This window comes from Crinia signifera, chromosome 6 (assembly GCF_055691185.1).
Source record: "Crinia signifera chromosome 6, ASM5569118v1, whole genome shotgun sequence".
NCBI lineage: Eukaryota > Metazoa > Chordata > Amphibia > Anura > Myobatrachidae > Crinia > Crinia signifera.
In genome coordinates this window covers 131434325-131448376 of record NC_139222.1, presented here as the reverse complement: position 1 = coordinate 131448376, position 14052 = coordinate 131434325, and the positions used below count along the sequence as shown (strand labels likewise).

The window sequence follows — 14052 nt, the reverse complement described above, 5'->3', positions numbered from 1 at the left end:
GAGGCTTCACCCTGCATGGCTGCCTCAGCTGGGAGATCTAGGCGATGTGAGGGTGGAAATTGACGGCTTCTTCGGAACTAATATTAACTCCACCAAACCTGCAATTGTCTGGGAATCCTTTAAAGCCTTCCTACGAGGTATATTGATTAAGAAAACTGCCCAGACTAAAAGAACACTCCAAAAAACAGCTTTGTCGTTAGAGGGAAATATGATTAAGTTGGAGAATATATTTCTAACTACCCAAACTGAACCAAGTAAACAAGAATGGTTGGTGGCACAACGCGCCTGGGTCACACACCTACAAGATATGGCGAAATGTAGGTTGCTAAAGGAGTCCCATAAAGCGTATTTAAATTCAGACAGAGCAGGAAAACTTATGGCGTACATGGCCAGAGTGGACAAACCCCCGAATGTAATCCCTAAAATATGTACAAATACGGGTGAAGTGGTTACCGATACATTTAAAGTGGCAGAGGTTTTTGTGACCCATTTGGCAGAAACATATAAATCCAAGAGTACACAGGGGACTCTGGATTGCAATAAATACCTACATAACCTTGAGCTCCCTGTGCTATCTCATGAAGCCAGAGAATCATTAGAACAACCTATCAGTTTACAAGAGATTGAAGGGGCAATTAAGGGACTCTCGACAGGCAAGGCATCTGGGATCGACGGCCTGCCAGCTGAGCTATATAAAGTATTTGAGGGTTTGCTGGCGCCAAGGCTATTATACTTCTTTCGAGAAATGGAAAGCGAGGGCACGTTATCTCAATCTATGACAGAGGCTGTTATTACAGTGATACTTAAAAAAGGAAAAGACCCACTTAGGGCAGAGTCATATAGGCCAATATCCCTATTAACGGTCGATGCAAAGATATTCGCAACGGTTCTCGCCCATAGATTAAATAATGTAATAGACGAAATTATACATCCAGATCAGACTGGATTTAGGAGGAGTAAGTCTACCGCAATAAACCTCCGCCGGCTATTTACCTACTTACAAATAGGGAAGATCACCAATACTGAGGTAGCTGTGGCCTCATTTGATGCCAATAAGGCCTTTGATTCGTTGGAGTGGCCGTACCTGAAAAATACATTAGAAGCATTCGGTTTCGGTCCACGATATATAAATAGGATTTTTACAATTTACCAGAGTCCCACTGCTAGAGTCTCTATTAATGGGTTCGTCTCAGAATTATTTCCCCTTTTTCGCGGCACGAGACAGGGATGCCCACTCTCCCCCATCCTATTTGCGGTGGCCATTGAGCCAGTTGCATGTAAGCTCAGGAAAAACTTTTTGGAAAATCAAGCAGGGGGTGGGGGCGAGATGGGCACCCTTGTCTCGTTGTACGCAGACGACCTACTGGTCGGTATGTCCAACTACAAGAAAGACCTCCCTCAGGTAATGGCTATTCTCCAGGAATTTGGTTCTTACTCGGGTTTAATAATAAATAAAGATAAGTCCCATTTGATGGTAGACGACAAGGTGGGTGGGCCGGAGTATATAGTAAATGGAGAAGCGAATATCCCCATGGTTGATAAATTCAACTATTTAGGAGTAGTGATTTCTAAGGATCCAAAGGAGTATGTAATAAATAATATCCAACCGTTGGTTGATGAAATAAAAATAAAATGTAAAAATTGGATGAAATTGCCCTTGACCGTTATGGGCAGGGTTAACCTAATAAAAATGATACTACTACCTAAGGTACTTTATGTACTTCAACATTCACCTATATATATTAGCAATACGGTATTTAGGAGGCTCAACGGGGTATTAATACCATTTATCTGGAGAAATAAAATCCCGAGGATTAAATTGGAGACACTTATGAGGTCAAGAGAACAGGGAGGACTTGCCTTTCCGAACTTTAAATTCTACTATCTGGCTGCCCAGATGGCGCACTTGCAGGAATGGCTTAAGGATTCGGGTCAAGCAACGGAGCTACTGAGAATGGTCAATGCGGCCATTCCGGGTTATACCCCATTACAAGCCATCCTCACAAGTAAATGCCGTAAAAAATATCCCCAGATTCTCAATCAGGCAATAAAAATATGGAGATGGCTCAGTAGGGAACAAGGCTACCTCGGGTTAGACCCAGAGACAGCCATTTTCTCACTGACTCCGTTTAACCAACTTGAAAAACAGCAAGGCAGGGTAATATGGGATGGCGCCGGAATAAAAACAATCGGCCAAGTCATTGAACAAAACAGAATAAAAACATTCCCTCAGCTTCAGGAGGAATATGAGTTGCCAAAGACTATGCATTTCCAGTACCTCCAGATAAGGAGTGCCCTGGAAGAGTATAGTAAAAATACACATATGGATGTAAAAGATAACCCAATAAAAACTTTCATTAAAAAAATGGGCATAGGTAAAAGTACTTCCAAACTGTATAAATATATTATCACTATAACACAGACAGATCAACTTGAGGGCCTATTGTTGAAATGGGTCGGGGACATACCGGAATTAACAAAGGGGGATTGGGAGAAGGCACTCGTAACAACAAAGATTTCAACAAATTGTTTAAGAGTGCAACAAACCCAGTATAATATTATCCATCGAACCTATTTAACCCCTGAAAAAATAAGTAAATTTTCAGGTAAAGGGGCAGATAAATGCCCAAAATGTAAAGAGGGAGGGTGCGATTTTTGGCATCTCATCTGGCAATGCAATGTGGTGCAAAAATTCTGGAATGACATCAGGGGTGTCTTGATCAGTCTGGGAATATCCCAGCTAGAAATCAAGCCCAAATCATTGATATTGGGAGTCTGGCCTAATCAGGGCATGACCCCAGAAAACAGACAGCTGGCCATTAATTTAAGTTCGATAGCAAAACTTTGCATTGCCAGGAATTGGATGTCAGGGAGAGCACCGGGCCTAACAGAATGGACCAACCTGGTTAATAACACCTTTGAACACGAAAGAATAATATATATAACAAGAAAAAATATAAATAAATTTCACAAAATTTGGGGTGAGTGGTATCACTCTAAGTATTACAATGCAGCACAAAGCACTTAGAACGGTGAACGTTAAACCACCTAACAGAAGTTAGTCTCACAAAGAAATTATAATATATATAAAAAGATATAGGAAAACATATAGAAATATATAAGATTAAAAAGTACACAAATACTGATTCTATTAAAACACGAAAAAGTCAAATAAAATTCACGGTAGGGTGTACACAGTAAGTCTGAGCAACTTAAAATTAAATTGCCCAAATAAAATAGGAAGAATATAAAAGTATAATGATTTGAGTTACTAGTTGTTTGAGTCACAATACCGTAGGGATACACTATAGGATAGATATGGACCTCACAATAAGTTAATCTGGCGGGGAAGAAAAAAAAAAAAAAAAAAAAAAAAAAAAAAAAAAAAGGGGGTTCGGTCAAAGACTAAATGTAAAATTTCCCACCTCATCAAGGAACAGAAATAAGTTACAGGACAGGGGTTAAAGAACAAAAAAAAAAAAAGGAAAGGGGTATAATAGATGGATAGAAACTGGGTATAAGTACAGGAGATCAGGGTCTTAATGATGCAGAATTTTTTTATTTTTCTATTTTGTGTAGTACGGCTGAGATAGTGTAGTGTCAGGGCTTTTGGATATGTAAGTAATATGTATGTAATATGTATGGATCTAAATTTTGTATATCAATGTTTATGGATGAGTGTATGTCCAGAAAATGTCAAATAAAGATAAAAAAAAAAAAATAAAAAAAAAAAAAAACAAAGTAGAAACATTTTTGCTTGTATGCAGTCAGTTCTCTTCAAGCCAGTTCCTCAATATGTGGAACAACAGCAGACAAGTATCAACCAACTGCAGGATACTTGTCTGCTGTTGTTCCACATATTGAGGAACTGGCTTGAAGAGAATCTCTGAAGACCTGTTTCACTATCCATTTAACTAAGGAAAGTTACCCCTGAGGTAATTTTTTTTGATGAAACGCGTTGGGTGTTTTTTCCTGATTATATCGATTCGACCAACTGACTGCATACAAGCAAAAATGTTTTTACTTTGTTTTTAAATTAATTGTATTAAATACTGTTGTACCTGTCGATATATTTTCTTGATCCTTCTGGTGGTGGATCTCCATAAAATAGTGGCGCGCTTTGTCTTCTATCTTTTTTCTTCTATTCCCCACTTCCCCCGCTAACAGGGGGACTGACAGAGTGCTGCCCAATCTACTTTATGTAGCGCATTGAAAGGGTACCCCACTCTTTGTTCCATATATATGTGTGTGTGTGTGTGTATATGTGTATATATATATGTGTATATATATATATATATTTATTATTATTAATTTTTTTTTGTCATAAATGAATAAATAGATTCATATACTTCAATCATCACTGTGTTACTCCTTTGATTTTTTTTTTCTCACCAATCCTGAATTGGGACCTCCAGCTTAATTCTGGAATTGTTAGTTAGCAGTGAAGCAATCTGTTGTTGTCACGGAGTGGAAAGTCCATGTTGGTCTCTCAGTAAAGGTCTGTCAGATGCAGGTGATCTTGTGCATAATACCCCAAAACACTGCAATATATAGAGTCCAATGGAGTACGAGGTGTGCATACACGTGCCATTTGTGCAAAGGGAGGCTGCTCGCAGGGTGATTGACACCCTGTGGGCATTTGGGGCGGTAGCGCAGCGTTTCCAGGAGTGTCCCAGAAACGCAAGTATTTCCCGGCCGTTGGGAGGGAGGGTCGCTAACGTCATCAGCGTGACGTTGTAAATCAAGACTTACTCTGTGCTGCGATGAGGGGGGGAAAACCATTGGATGGTGAGTGCATTTTTAATGGATTTTCCTCTCATGTGCACGGCTGCGATTGCATTTGCAGCCGTGCACATGGGAGGGGGAATGCAGTTGGTGCAGCAGCGTTTACCTGATCTCTGGGCCCTGAAATGTCACAGACCAGCGATCAGGTCTAAATTAGCCCCACGTTCGTACAAGGAGACTGAAATGGCGAACAACTCAGTGCCTTTCCCTGGGTCTTGCACACTCAGCTTCCTTATGAGCATGTTTTATTAGATGGCTCTCCTCAGTCTACTAGAATCATCTTTATCTGGACAAATTGTAGAAACATTTCTTGAGTTTGCAAAGTGATGATGTTGCTTTTGTTACTCTGCGTCAAACTTTTAAACAATGATATTTGATTGGGTATTACATAAGTCCACTTCCAGTAAACCAATCAAGAATAACATCAGTATTTGTATGTCTGTTTTCCAGCTGTGACTGTGTCGGTCTGTTACTACAGGAATGTAACAAGCTGGGTTTGCTCTCTGATCTTCACTTGGAGAATCTTGTAGCTAAAAGGTGACACATCTCGTTTTGCTCCCAGCATTCCTTTTTCCTAACATGCTATACAGAGCAATATCCTGTAACACCTGTTATCGTTACCTAGGTCTGCAGACCGAGAACATGCTCCACGCTCATCTGAAAGCTCTGCCATCCAACCCAATCCAGGGCTAATACTCCGTGCAGAACCCACTGTGACCAACATCCTGAAGGTGAGAGATCTATTAGGGTCCCAGCTGAACAGAAAGCAATGTGATGTATCACTGTAAAATGCCCTCCTCCTTCCTTCCACATTTGCTTGTACTAATACTACTGTACCAAAGTGTAGAAAACTCAACCAAATGTCTCCATTCACTAGAAAAATCTCTATTATTACTATTTATAGTGGAGTGATGTTCTACATCAGGGGTGGGGAACCTTTTTTTGTGCCAAGGGCCATTTGTATGGGGAAAAAAATCCTTTGGGGGCCATATGCAAACATTTCTCTTACAAACTTTCCTGCTGCAGCTGTCCCAAGCTCTGGCAGATGCTGCTGAATAGGACTCACAGTCTCCGGATGCTGTTGATTAAGAGGAATCTTGCGAGAACTACCGACCGACCGAGAATTCCCCTGTACTTGACTCCCAGCAAAGCTGCCGGGTGGGTGGGTGGGCCACTCAGACCGGCTACAGGGGCTACATCTGGCCCCCGAGCCTGAGGTTCCCCACCCCTGCTCTACATCCTCTTAGATGTGTTCAAACCCCAGAAGATCTTTCTCTACTGTGTCTTGATGGGTGCACCCAAAAGTAAAACATTTCTCTATATTTTTTGTGGGGTAGGTGGTGTTTTTTGGAAGTGGCCTTCTCTGTCAGCCTAGGTGGACACTGGAACCCTGGGGTATGGTGACTTAAGAGACCGGGAGTTAAACTTCTTGATAGTGCAGAAGATGATCCTGCTCCTCTTATACCCTGCTCCCAAGCGGACAGTGTTTTCTTGGTGCCTCTCAAGGAGGGCACCTTTTGGAGTGGGGTTGCTAAGTGGTTCAACGTTTCAGTCTTGTTTAGACTTTTTTCAAGAACAGAGGCATATATATATATATATATATATATATATATATATATATATCAACCGGACCAAAGGCAAGTTTTTAGTTTCACTATTATTTTCTGCATTGAGCAGTCAGCACTGACCCGCTCTGGTGCGTCCGCTGACTGCTCCACCTCCCCACATTTGGACATCACAGCCTGCGTATGGGGGCAGGTCAGAATATGGGGCCAGCAACTGCCCTTGGCAACGGTGTTCACCGGCTGGTTGGAGAGTATAGAGTGGTAGATGCCTGCGGTCATGGAAGCGCTGCTCAGTCTTCTCTGAGCCACCGGCTAGCTGACCAGATTTCCTTGTACAGGCAGCATATAAGGGGATCTTTCCTGCAGGTTCCTGGGGTTCCAGGAGGCGACGGTTCTTTCCCTGTAGCTCTGTCCCCATCCCCTTTGCTGTGTTCTGATCTAGGTTCTTTGCCGATTGGGCTTCTCTGTCCTACCCCTTTTTTAAAGTTTGGTGGCCATTGTAGACTGCATGCTTGTCAGCTATACAGAAAGTAGCTCTACTATCTTTTCTGTATTTTTGTCTTTCTCTAAGGAACCCTCAAACCCTTGTTTAGTAGCAGCTTCACATTACATCCCACAACAGCGCCCATTTGTGTTGTTTCACAACCATCTCATGCTTGTCAGCTACCTGGAGAAGTGTCAGCTGCTTTCTTATACCTCTGTCCCTGGTCCCAGGTTATACTTTCCCCCTCTTCACTTATCTGTGTTGGAAATTGGGAACTGCATCGCATTACTTTATTTCTATTTTCTTGCTTATCCAAAAGGAAAGGGCTGCATGCCTAAAGGTGTCCAGCCTGCAAAGAAATTATTTCCTGTGTAGCACAAGATCACACAGGATTTTGTGATTGTTACTCCGCAGATGCCCCTGGTGGTTCCACTATGGTTGTCAGCTCCACAGGAACCAGACTTGGTGGTATCTCTATCCATGGTCATGTGGGAGCTGGCTTCTCTGCTGGCAGCATCTTAAGTTCCTGTCTCCACATCCGAACAGAAACCACTCCCTCTTCAGAGTGCTCAACAACACCCTAATCCACAGCAATCTCCTGTAGAACCCTTTGATTGCAGTGCCTATCATAGTCTGTACTATGCGTAGTCCAAGTTTCCAGTTCCCTGAAACAGACCTTAGGTTCTGAATTTAGTGCAAACACCCTAGGAAAGAGACTTTGGTCCTCAGACAGATAACTCCCAGTTGGAGGATTCCTGGGAGGACGAGGCTTGGTCCCAGGCTCCTGATGTTGGGATGTCCTCAGGACAGGATCTTACTGGATAAACTTTTCAAGGCGGTTTGTTTGGTCTTACAAAATTAAAATACAGATCAGCATTCTGCGTCTAAAGAAGTAGTATCCCTCTATTTTTCATACTTACTACTCGGCTTGACTATATTTATAGGGTTGTCTCCAGTCTTCGTGTCAATCAAGAGATGTGGTCTCATCTCTTTCATATGCTTATTCCCCAGAAAACAGTTGTGCAGGTCCTGCAAGTCAGACTCTCTCTTTCTTCTCTAGGAACGTTCACAAACAAGGCTGACCAGCCTCTATACAGACTCCATTCGCTAAGCTTATCTGCTAGTGGGGAATCCAGTTCATGCGTTGATCAGGGACCATTGAACTCAGTTGGTTGGCCCTTCTTCAGATGGCCTGCCATGGGATTCCTGCAGACCACATGGTCTTCTGCCCACAACTTCATAAATGATATTGCTGATGTAGCCTTTTGGGCTTCAGGTCCTTCTTGCTGCTCAAGACTTTTCCCACCACTGAAGAGGCAATTTTGGCATGTCCCAGTGTCCACTATTGCCTTTTCTGAAGCCATGGTGGACACTGGGCGTCCACCATCGCGCTCTTACACTGGTGGAGGGTCTTGGGTCTGGCATGTGTGTGTGTGTGTGTGCGCATGTTCCGATTTATGAGTCTCTTTTTCCCCTTGTTCCTAGGGCTTGTTAAACCCCCCCCCCCCCTCAAAGTCCTTTAATTGTTTGAAAAACATCATTGTGAATAAAGAAAATGTCTTGGATTTTTAGAATAATTCATGTTTTTGTATGATCAATCATAGGACACCCTTCTTATTAAGAGTTGGTATTTGTTTTACAGACTATGGATGCAGATCATTCGAAGTCTCCAGAGGGTCTTCTGGGAGTTTTGGGCCATATGTTAACTGGGAAGAGTCTGGATCTGCTACTGGCCGCTGCAGCTGCTACCGGCAAATTGAAATCTTTTGCCCGCAAATTTATCCAGTAAGTTATGTGTGGTGGGTGACTTGTAGCGGTTAACGTTGTATGGTGTATGTTATATATGTAGTGGTAAGTCATATGTGGTGGGTGACTTGGAGTGGTGTAGCATGCATTTTTGTATGTCCTCTTTTCTTCCAGGTTAAATGAATTCACCCGGCATATCGGTGCTGAAAGCTGTAAGTTGAACATCTTTCTATGTACTTCATTGCTATGAATGGACTCACCTGTCACAGTCTCTAAAGGCCTATACACATTTGCCGATTTTCAGCTGAAAATCGTTAAAATCAGCCGTTTTTTAGATGAAAATCGCCTAGTGTGTATGCCCCCCAGATTGCCGACTAGCGATGATGCGCGCTCCCGCATCATCGCTAGCAAGGTGGTTCATCTGCTGGTTTTACTTTACTTTACTGGTTTATTGCTGCATGTGTACGCTGCCGGGCTGAAAGATTAACCACTTTCAGCCCGGCGGACCCCCACGCCGCCCCACCTGTCATAATACTCACCATGTCCGAGTGCTGCTGCGCCGGCTCCACGCGTCCTGATGCGAGATCCCAGCAACACTTCCTGCTTGCTTGCCCAGCCCCCTTGCCCTTTTCCCCACGGAGCACTTCTCTCTCAGGCAACCCGGCAACACACTCTGCTGGCCCCGCCCCCCCTGCTCTGCTTTACACAGAGCAGGGAGTACTGCTGGCCACCAATGTTAAATGTTTAAGGCAGTAATATATACATTGCTGGCATATGCCAGCAATGTATATATTGCTGGCACCACTGGCCACCAATATAATGTTACTTATAAGCCAGTAATATATACATTGCTGGCACCAATGATTATTAATTTGCTTGCTGCCCACCAATGTTTATTATCACTGCCCACCAATGTTTATTATCACTGCCCACCAATGTTTATTATCACTGCCCACCAATGTTTATTATCACTGCCCACCAATGTTACTTACAAGCCAGTAATAATTATATACATTGTTGACACATGCCAGCAATGTATATATTACTGGCACCACTGGCCATCAATGTTACATTAAAGCCAGTAATCGTAGTTGTGCACATGGGCGGGATTTTGCCCAGTCGGAACAGAGTGAGGTGGCGTTTACCTGTTCGCTGGGCTCCGAATATACAGAGCCCAGCAATCAGTTCTGAATCAGGCCCCTAGAACAGAATCGCACTGAATAAAATGGCCGCTGCTCCCACCTTGGAAGTCAAACCCAGCCCATTATGTAAATATCCTTTTATATGAAAGATTTTCAGCAAAGTCTTTCGCCTCAGTGTGTACGCACTACTTTGGTGAAAGATAAATCTATCAGAGAGAAGTCTTTTGAAATGAAAATCCTTTTAGACTTGTTTTCTCAAAGTCAACAATATACATATATACACTTTGCTTATTTTGTCAATTTGTTTCCTTCTAACTGCACATTATTAATCACACAGTTACTCCCTGACCACATATAGGCTCCTTAGTTCATACTTTAACATGTTTTCAGAATCACTGTAGTAGGTGACTGTAGCTAGTGATTTAGATCTGAGTACGGTTTTTCTTTTCAGCTGAAATAAATTACCTCCTTATTTATTCCTTTTTGTACAGCAAAGGCTGCATCAACCCGTGCTTTGCTTTTCGATATCTCGTTCTTGATGCTCTGTCATGTGGCACAGACCTATGGCTCAGAGGTATTTCATTATTTACTTTTTTTTTTTTTTTAAATGCCTGAGATTTTTTTTTTTAGGATTCTGTAATTGCCTTTGGTTTCCTGAAAGTAGTTTTACTATAAATCCACAAGAGAGTGCTGTTGGTCAATATTCACTAGACTTGAGTAGTGTAACACCAGCCAGTTATGTGTTCCAATGAAGTGTAGCTTGCTGTGAATACTCATTGTTGCTAAATCATTACATCTAAAATGTAGGGTTCTGTGTAATTATGAAAACTAATACAATTGATTAAACCAGTCCGGAGTGCTCCAAGCAGGAATATTTTTGAATACATATTCCTGGGTGCACCCCCCCTCATCATAGTCAAAGCACTTTAAATAAATACGTCATATATAAAATTAAAGAGGGGATGAACAGCTTTACCAAAACATATAATCCTCGTATGATTATGAAAACCTATGTGTAGTGACAAACATGGGTTTTAAATTACCTCCATGGTGGGAATGCAATTGTTGGGCACCCATCCCGGCACCTGCGCACTCCTGCTGCCAGTATTCAAATGGTTATGGCGACTGGAACGCACACATCTTTTCAACTTGCTTCCCCCGGGGTAGCGAGTTAAAAGGCAAGAAAAGTCACTTGTCTGGCCGCCAACTAGGACTTTTTGATGTGCCCAAAAAGTCATTAAAAGTCATTGAAAGTCATTACCTTGAACATTAACTTTCTATTGGCTATCTTTACATTAGGGAGAACTTCAGAGCTCTGTAGGTCTCTATTTTATTATTCATGATCTGCTCTTGATACCAAACTGGTGCCAGAGTCTACTGCGCAAGCACAGATCTCCATGTCTTTATTTCATGGGAACATAAAGTATTGCGCAAGCTGAAAAATCACCAGAACATGGCAGTCTTTGCCATTTTCCTAGTGATATTTGCAGCTCAGCAGCCAGCGCTAGGCCAAAAGAGCAGTAAGAATAAGTAAATGGGTGCAGGGGGTGTGTGGGCCACACTGGACCCAGGGGCACATGGGCAGCCCACACCTTGCACCCATTATAGATACATCTCTGCTTTCAGCCCAGATAAGATCTTCAAGTTGCATCAGATCATTTTGATGCCAGCCTTAGACTGAAATTAGTCTCCAGATAAAGAGGCTCCCTCCCTCTCTATTACACTTTCTTTCCATGTTATCTATTGTAGAATTATTCCTGTCTCTGTTCTCTGGAATTTGTTATAACAATGCTACAATTCCCTGCAGCCTTTCGTGGTAAAGAGGAAGAGGTGTTATCATACTTCTTCTGAAGTAATTTTCAACATGCCCAATCTGCTGCCATCACGCTGTATGTATGGGGCAGCATGGATGGTGTAATGGTTAGCATTACCGCCTCACAGCGCTGAGGTCATTTGTTCGATTCCCACCATGGCCCTAACTGTGCCGAGTTTATATATTCTCCCAGTACTTGCGTGGGTTTCCGCCAGGTATTCTGGTTTTTGAGCTATTTGGCTCAAAACAAAGTAACCCTAGAATGTCTGTGTGTGCGTATACATGTGGTAGGGAATATAGATTGTAAGCTTCACTGGGGCGGGGACTGATGTGAATGTTCATCTATACTCTGTAAAGCGCTGCGGAATATTTACGCTATATAAGAAACTGTTAAGAAGAGTAATTATATATATATATATATATATATATATATATATATATGGTGAGGAGGTGCGGCACTCGCAGTGTTTCGAGGCTCTAGGCCCCTTCTTCAAGGTGTGAACCTCACACCTTGAAGAAGGGGCCTAGACCCTCGAAACGTCGGGACACCAATGTGACACGTTTGTTATGTATTTTCAATACACATCTACTTATTGCAAAATCCGTGAGTGCCGCCTCCTATGTTTTAAGTATATCCATTCATTTCTGTGGAAGGCACCGCGACCCGTACTATCACCAGCCAGAGTGCCGACCGACCCGATATATATATATATAGTAAAATGTGTGTATTGCCTCAACTCTTTTCTTCTTAATTCATGTTGAACACTGGGTTGCAGAATTAATACAGTAGCTTTGGCACTTTTAATTTCCGAGCAAAATAGTAAAAGCTCTGTATAACCCTGTGCTGGCTACCTAGGCAACTTTATTTGTGTCTGTGCTTGCCAGATGGCACAGGCACTTGGGAAGACATTGCATGTAGAGGCAGACAGGACATGTCCTTATTCTAGTATAAACATTGTCTTTTTGTTACAGATGATCCTGTCTGATGGCAGTGCTGGATCTGAGACTCCATTCTTTGAGAGCTGGATGCAAACTTGCATGCCAGGAGAGGGCAAAGTCCTAAACCCAGAGCATCCCTGCTTCCGCCACCCTGATATCCCAAAAGTGGAAGCCTTGGTTACTCTTCTGAATACATCCACAGAGATGAAACTGGTGTATGTCATGTAACATTGTGATAATATAGTAAATAGCTGCCATGCCTCCTCTTGCTACTGCAGTCATTACTGCAGTCATAGCTTCCATGTGCGTTCCTGTAATTATCGGCCTCAGCTTTTTTTAATTTTCAAGATTGCAACTGCATGGTCGAGAAATATACACTCATTCTAGTCATTTTCAAATAGGAAATTACTGTAAAGCTGTTACATCAACTTTTCCTGTTATAGATTTTTTATTTGTTTGAAGATGAAGGTGTTAATGGATGATGGTGTTATGACCCTGGAATCATAGCAGTCTGTTTCTTCCAAATGTAGCATAGCGCCTACATCCAGTTGCATCTTCATTTATTACAAGTTGGTTATACATTGCGTACATATTCTGCAGCAATTTACAGAGAATATTTGTCTATTCACATAAGTCCCTGCCCCAGTGTAGTTTACAATATATGGGGTCTAGTTACTAAGTCTTGGAGAGAGATAAAGTGGAGGCAGATAATGTACCCCTCAAACACAGCCTGTAACCTTGCAGATGTATTAAGCCTGGAGAAAGAGGTAAGATGGGAGGTGATAATGCACCAGCCAATCAGCTCCTAATTGTAATTTTTCAACCCATCCTTTGGGGGGTATTCAATCTTCGGGTCACGGCAGACGAGCTTGCTCGCCTGCCGTGACCCAGTCCCGTTCTCGGTCAGCTCGACCGAGAACATGCAGGCGGGATTCAATGTCCCGCCTGCAGCGGGACGAGAAGGGGGCGTGGCCGCGAGTTGCGGCCGGGAAGTGACGAGCTGCAGCCGGCAGCTCGTCACTTCCCGGCTGTTCTCAGCAGAACGAGCCCGACAGCTAGAGATGTCGGGCTCGTTCTGACAGGAAACCCTGTTCAATGCTGTCGGGGAAGACAGCATTGAATAGGGCCCGTCGAGCATCTCCCCCACGGTAGATGCTCGACGGCGATTGAATCTCCCCCATAAACTTGACCGATGAGCTGATTGTCTGGTGCGTCATGTCCTTCCATTTTATCTTTTCTTCAGGCTTAATATATCTACCCTACTATCTCATACCACTTTATATCTCTCCAATGCTTTGTAAATAGACCGCTACAGTATGTACACACACATATATACATAATACTAGGGTTAGTTTTTTTGTCGTGAGCCAATTATAACCTACTGATCTATTTTTGGATGTTTAAATGAAGTATTCAGACAAAGACCACGAAAGCACAGGGGGAATATTAATAGCACCCATGACGTCAGTGCTGTAAGGCAGCAATGCTAACTAATTCCCCCTTAATTTTATAATTTACACTTTGGTATAACCACCATAATCTGCACACTAATAATAATCACAATGAAAATGAAACTTT

At 42.6% G+C, this 14052-nt stretch overlaps 1 protein-coding gene across 2 annotated transcripts in view; it reads left to right on the top strand.

The window, feature by feature from the left end:
* MED24 (mediator complex subunit 24) overlaps window positions 1-14052 on the top strand; it is a 103688-nt gene that overhangs the window by 61805 nt on the left and 27831 nt on the right. For both annotated transcript variants that reach the window (XM_083147233.1, XM_083147232.1), the window contains exons 12-17: window positions 5236-5322; window positions 5411-5516; window positions 8477-8619; window positions 8755-8792; window positions 10214-10296; window positions 12508-12689. In XM_083147233.1, coding sequence (XP_083003359.1) covers window positions 5236-5322; window positions 5411-5516; window positions 8477-8619; window positions 8755-8792; window positions 10214-10296; window positions 12508-12689 — 639 coding nt within the window. The remainder of the gene's footprint in view (window positions 1-5235; window positions 5323-5410; window positions 5517-8476; window positions 8620-8754; window positions 8793-10213; window positions 10297-12507; window positions 12690-14052) is intronic.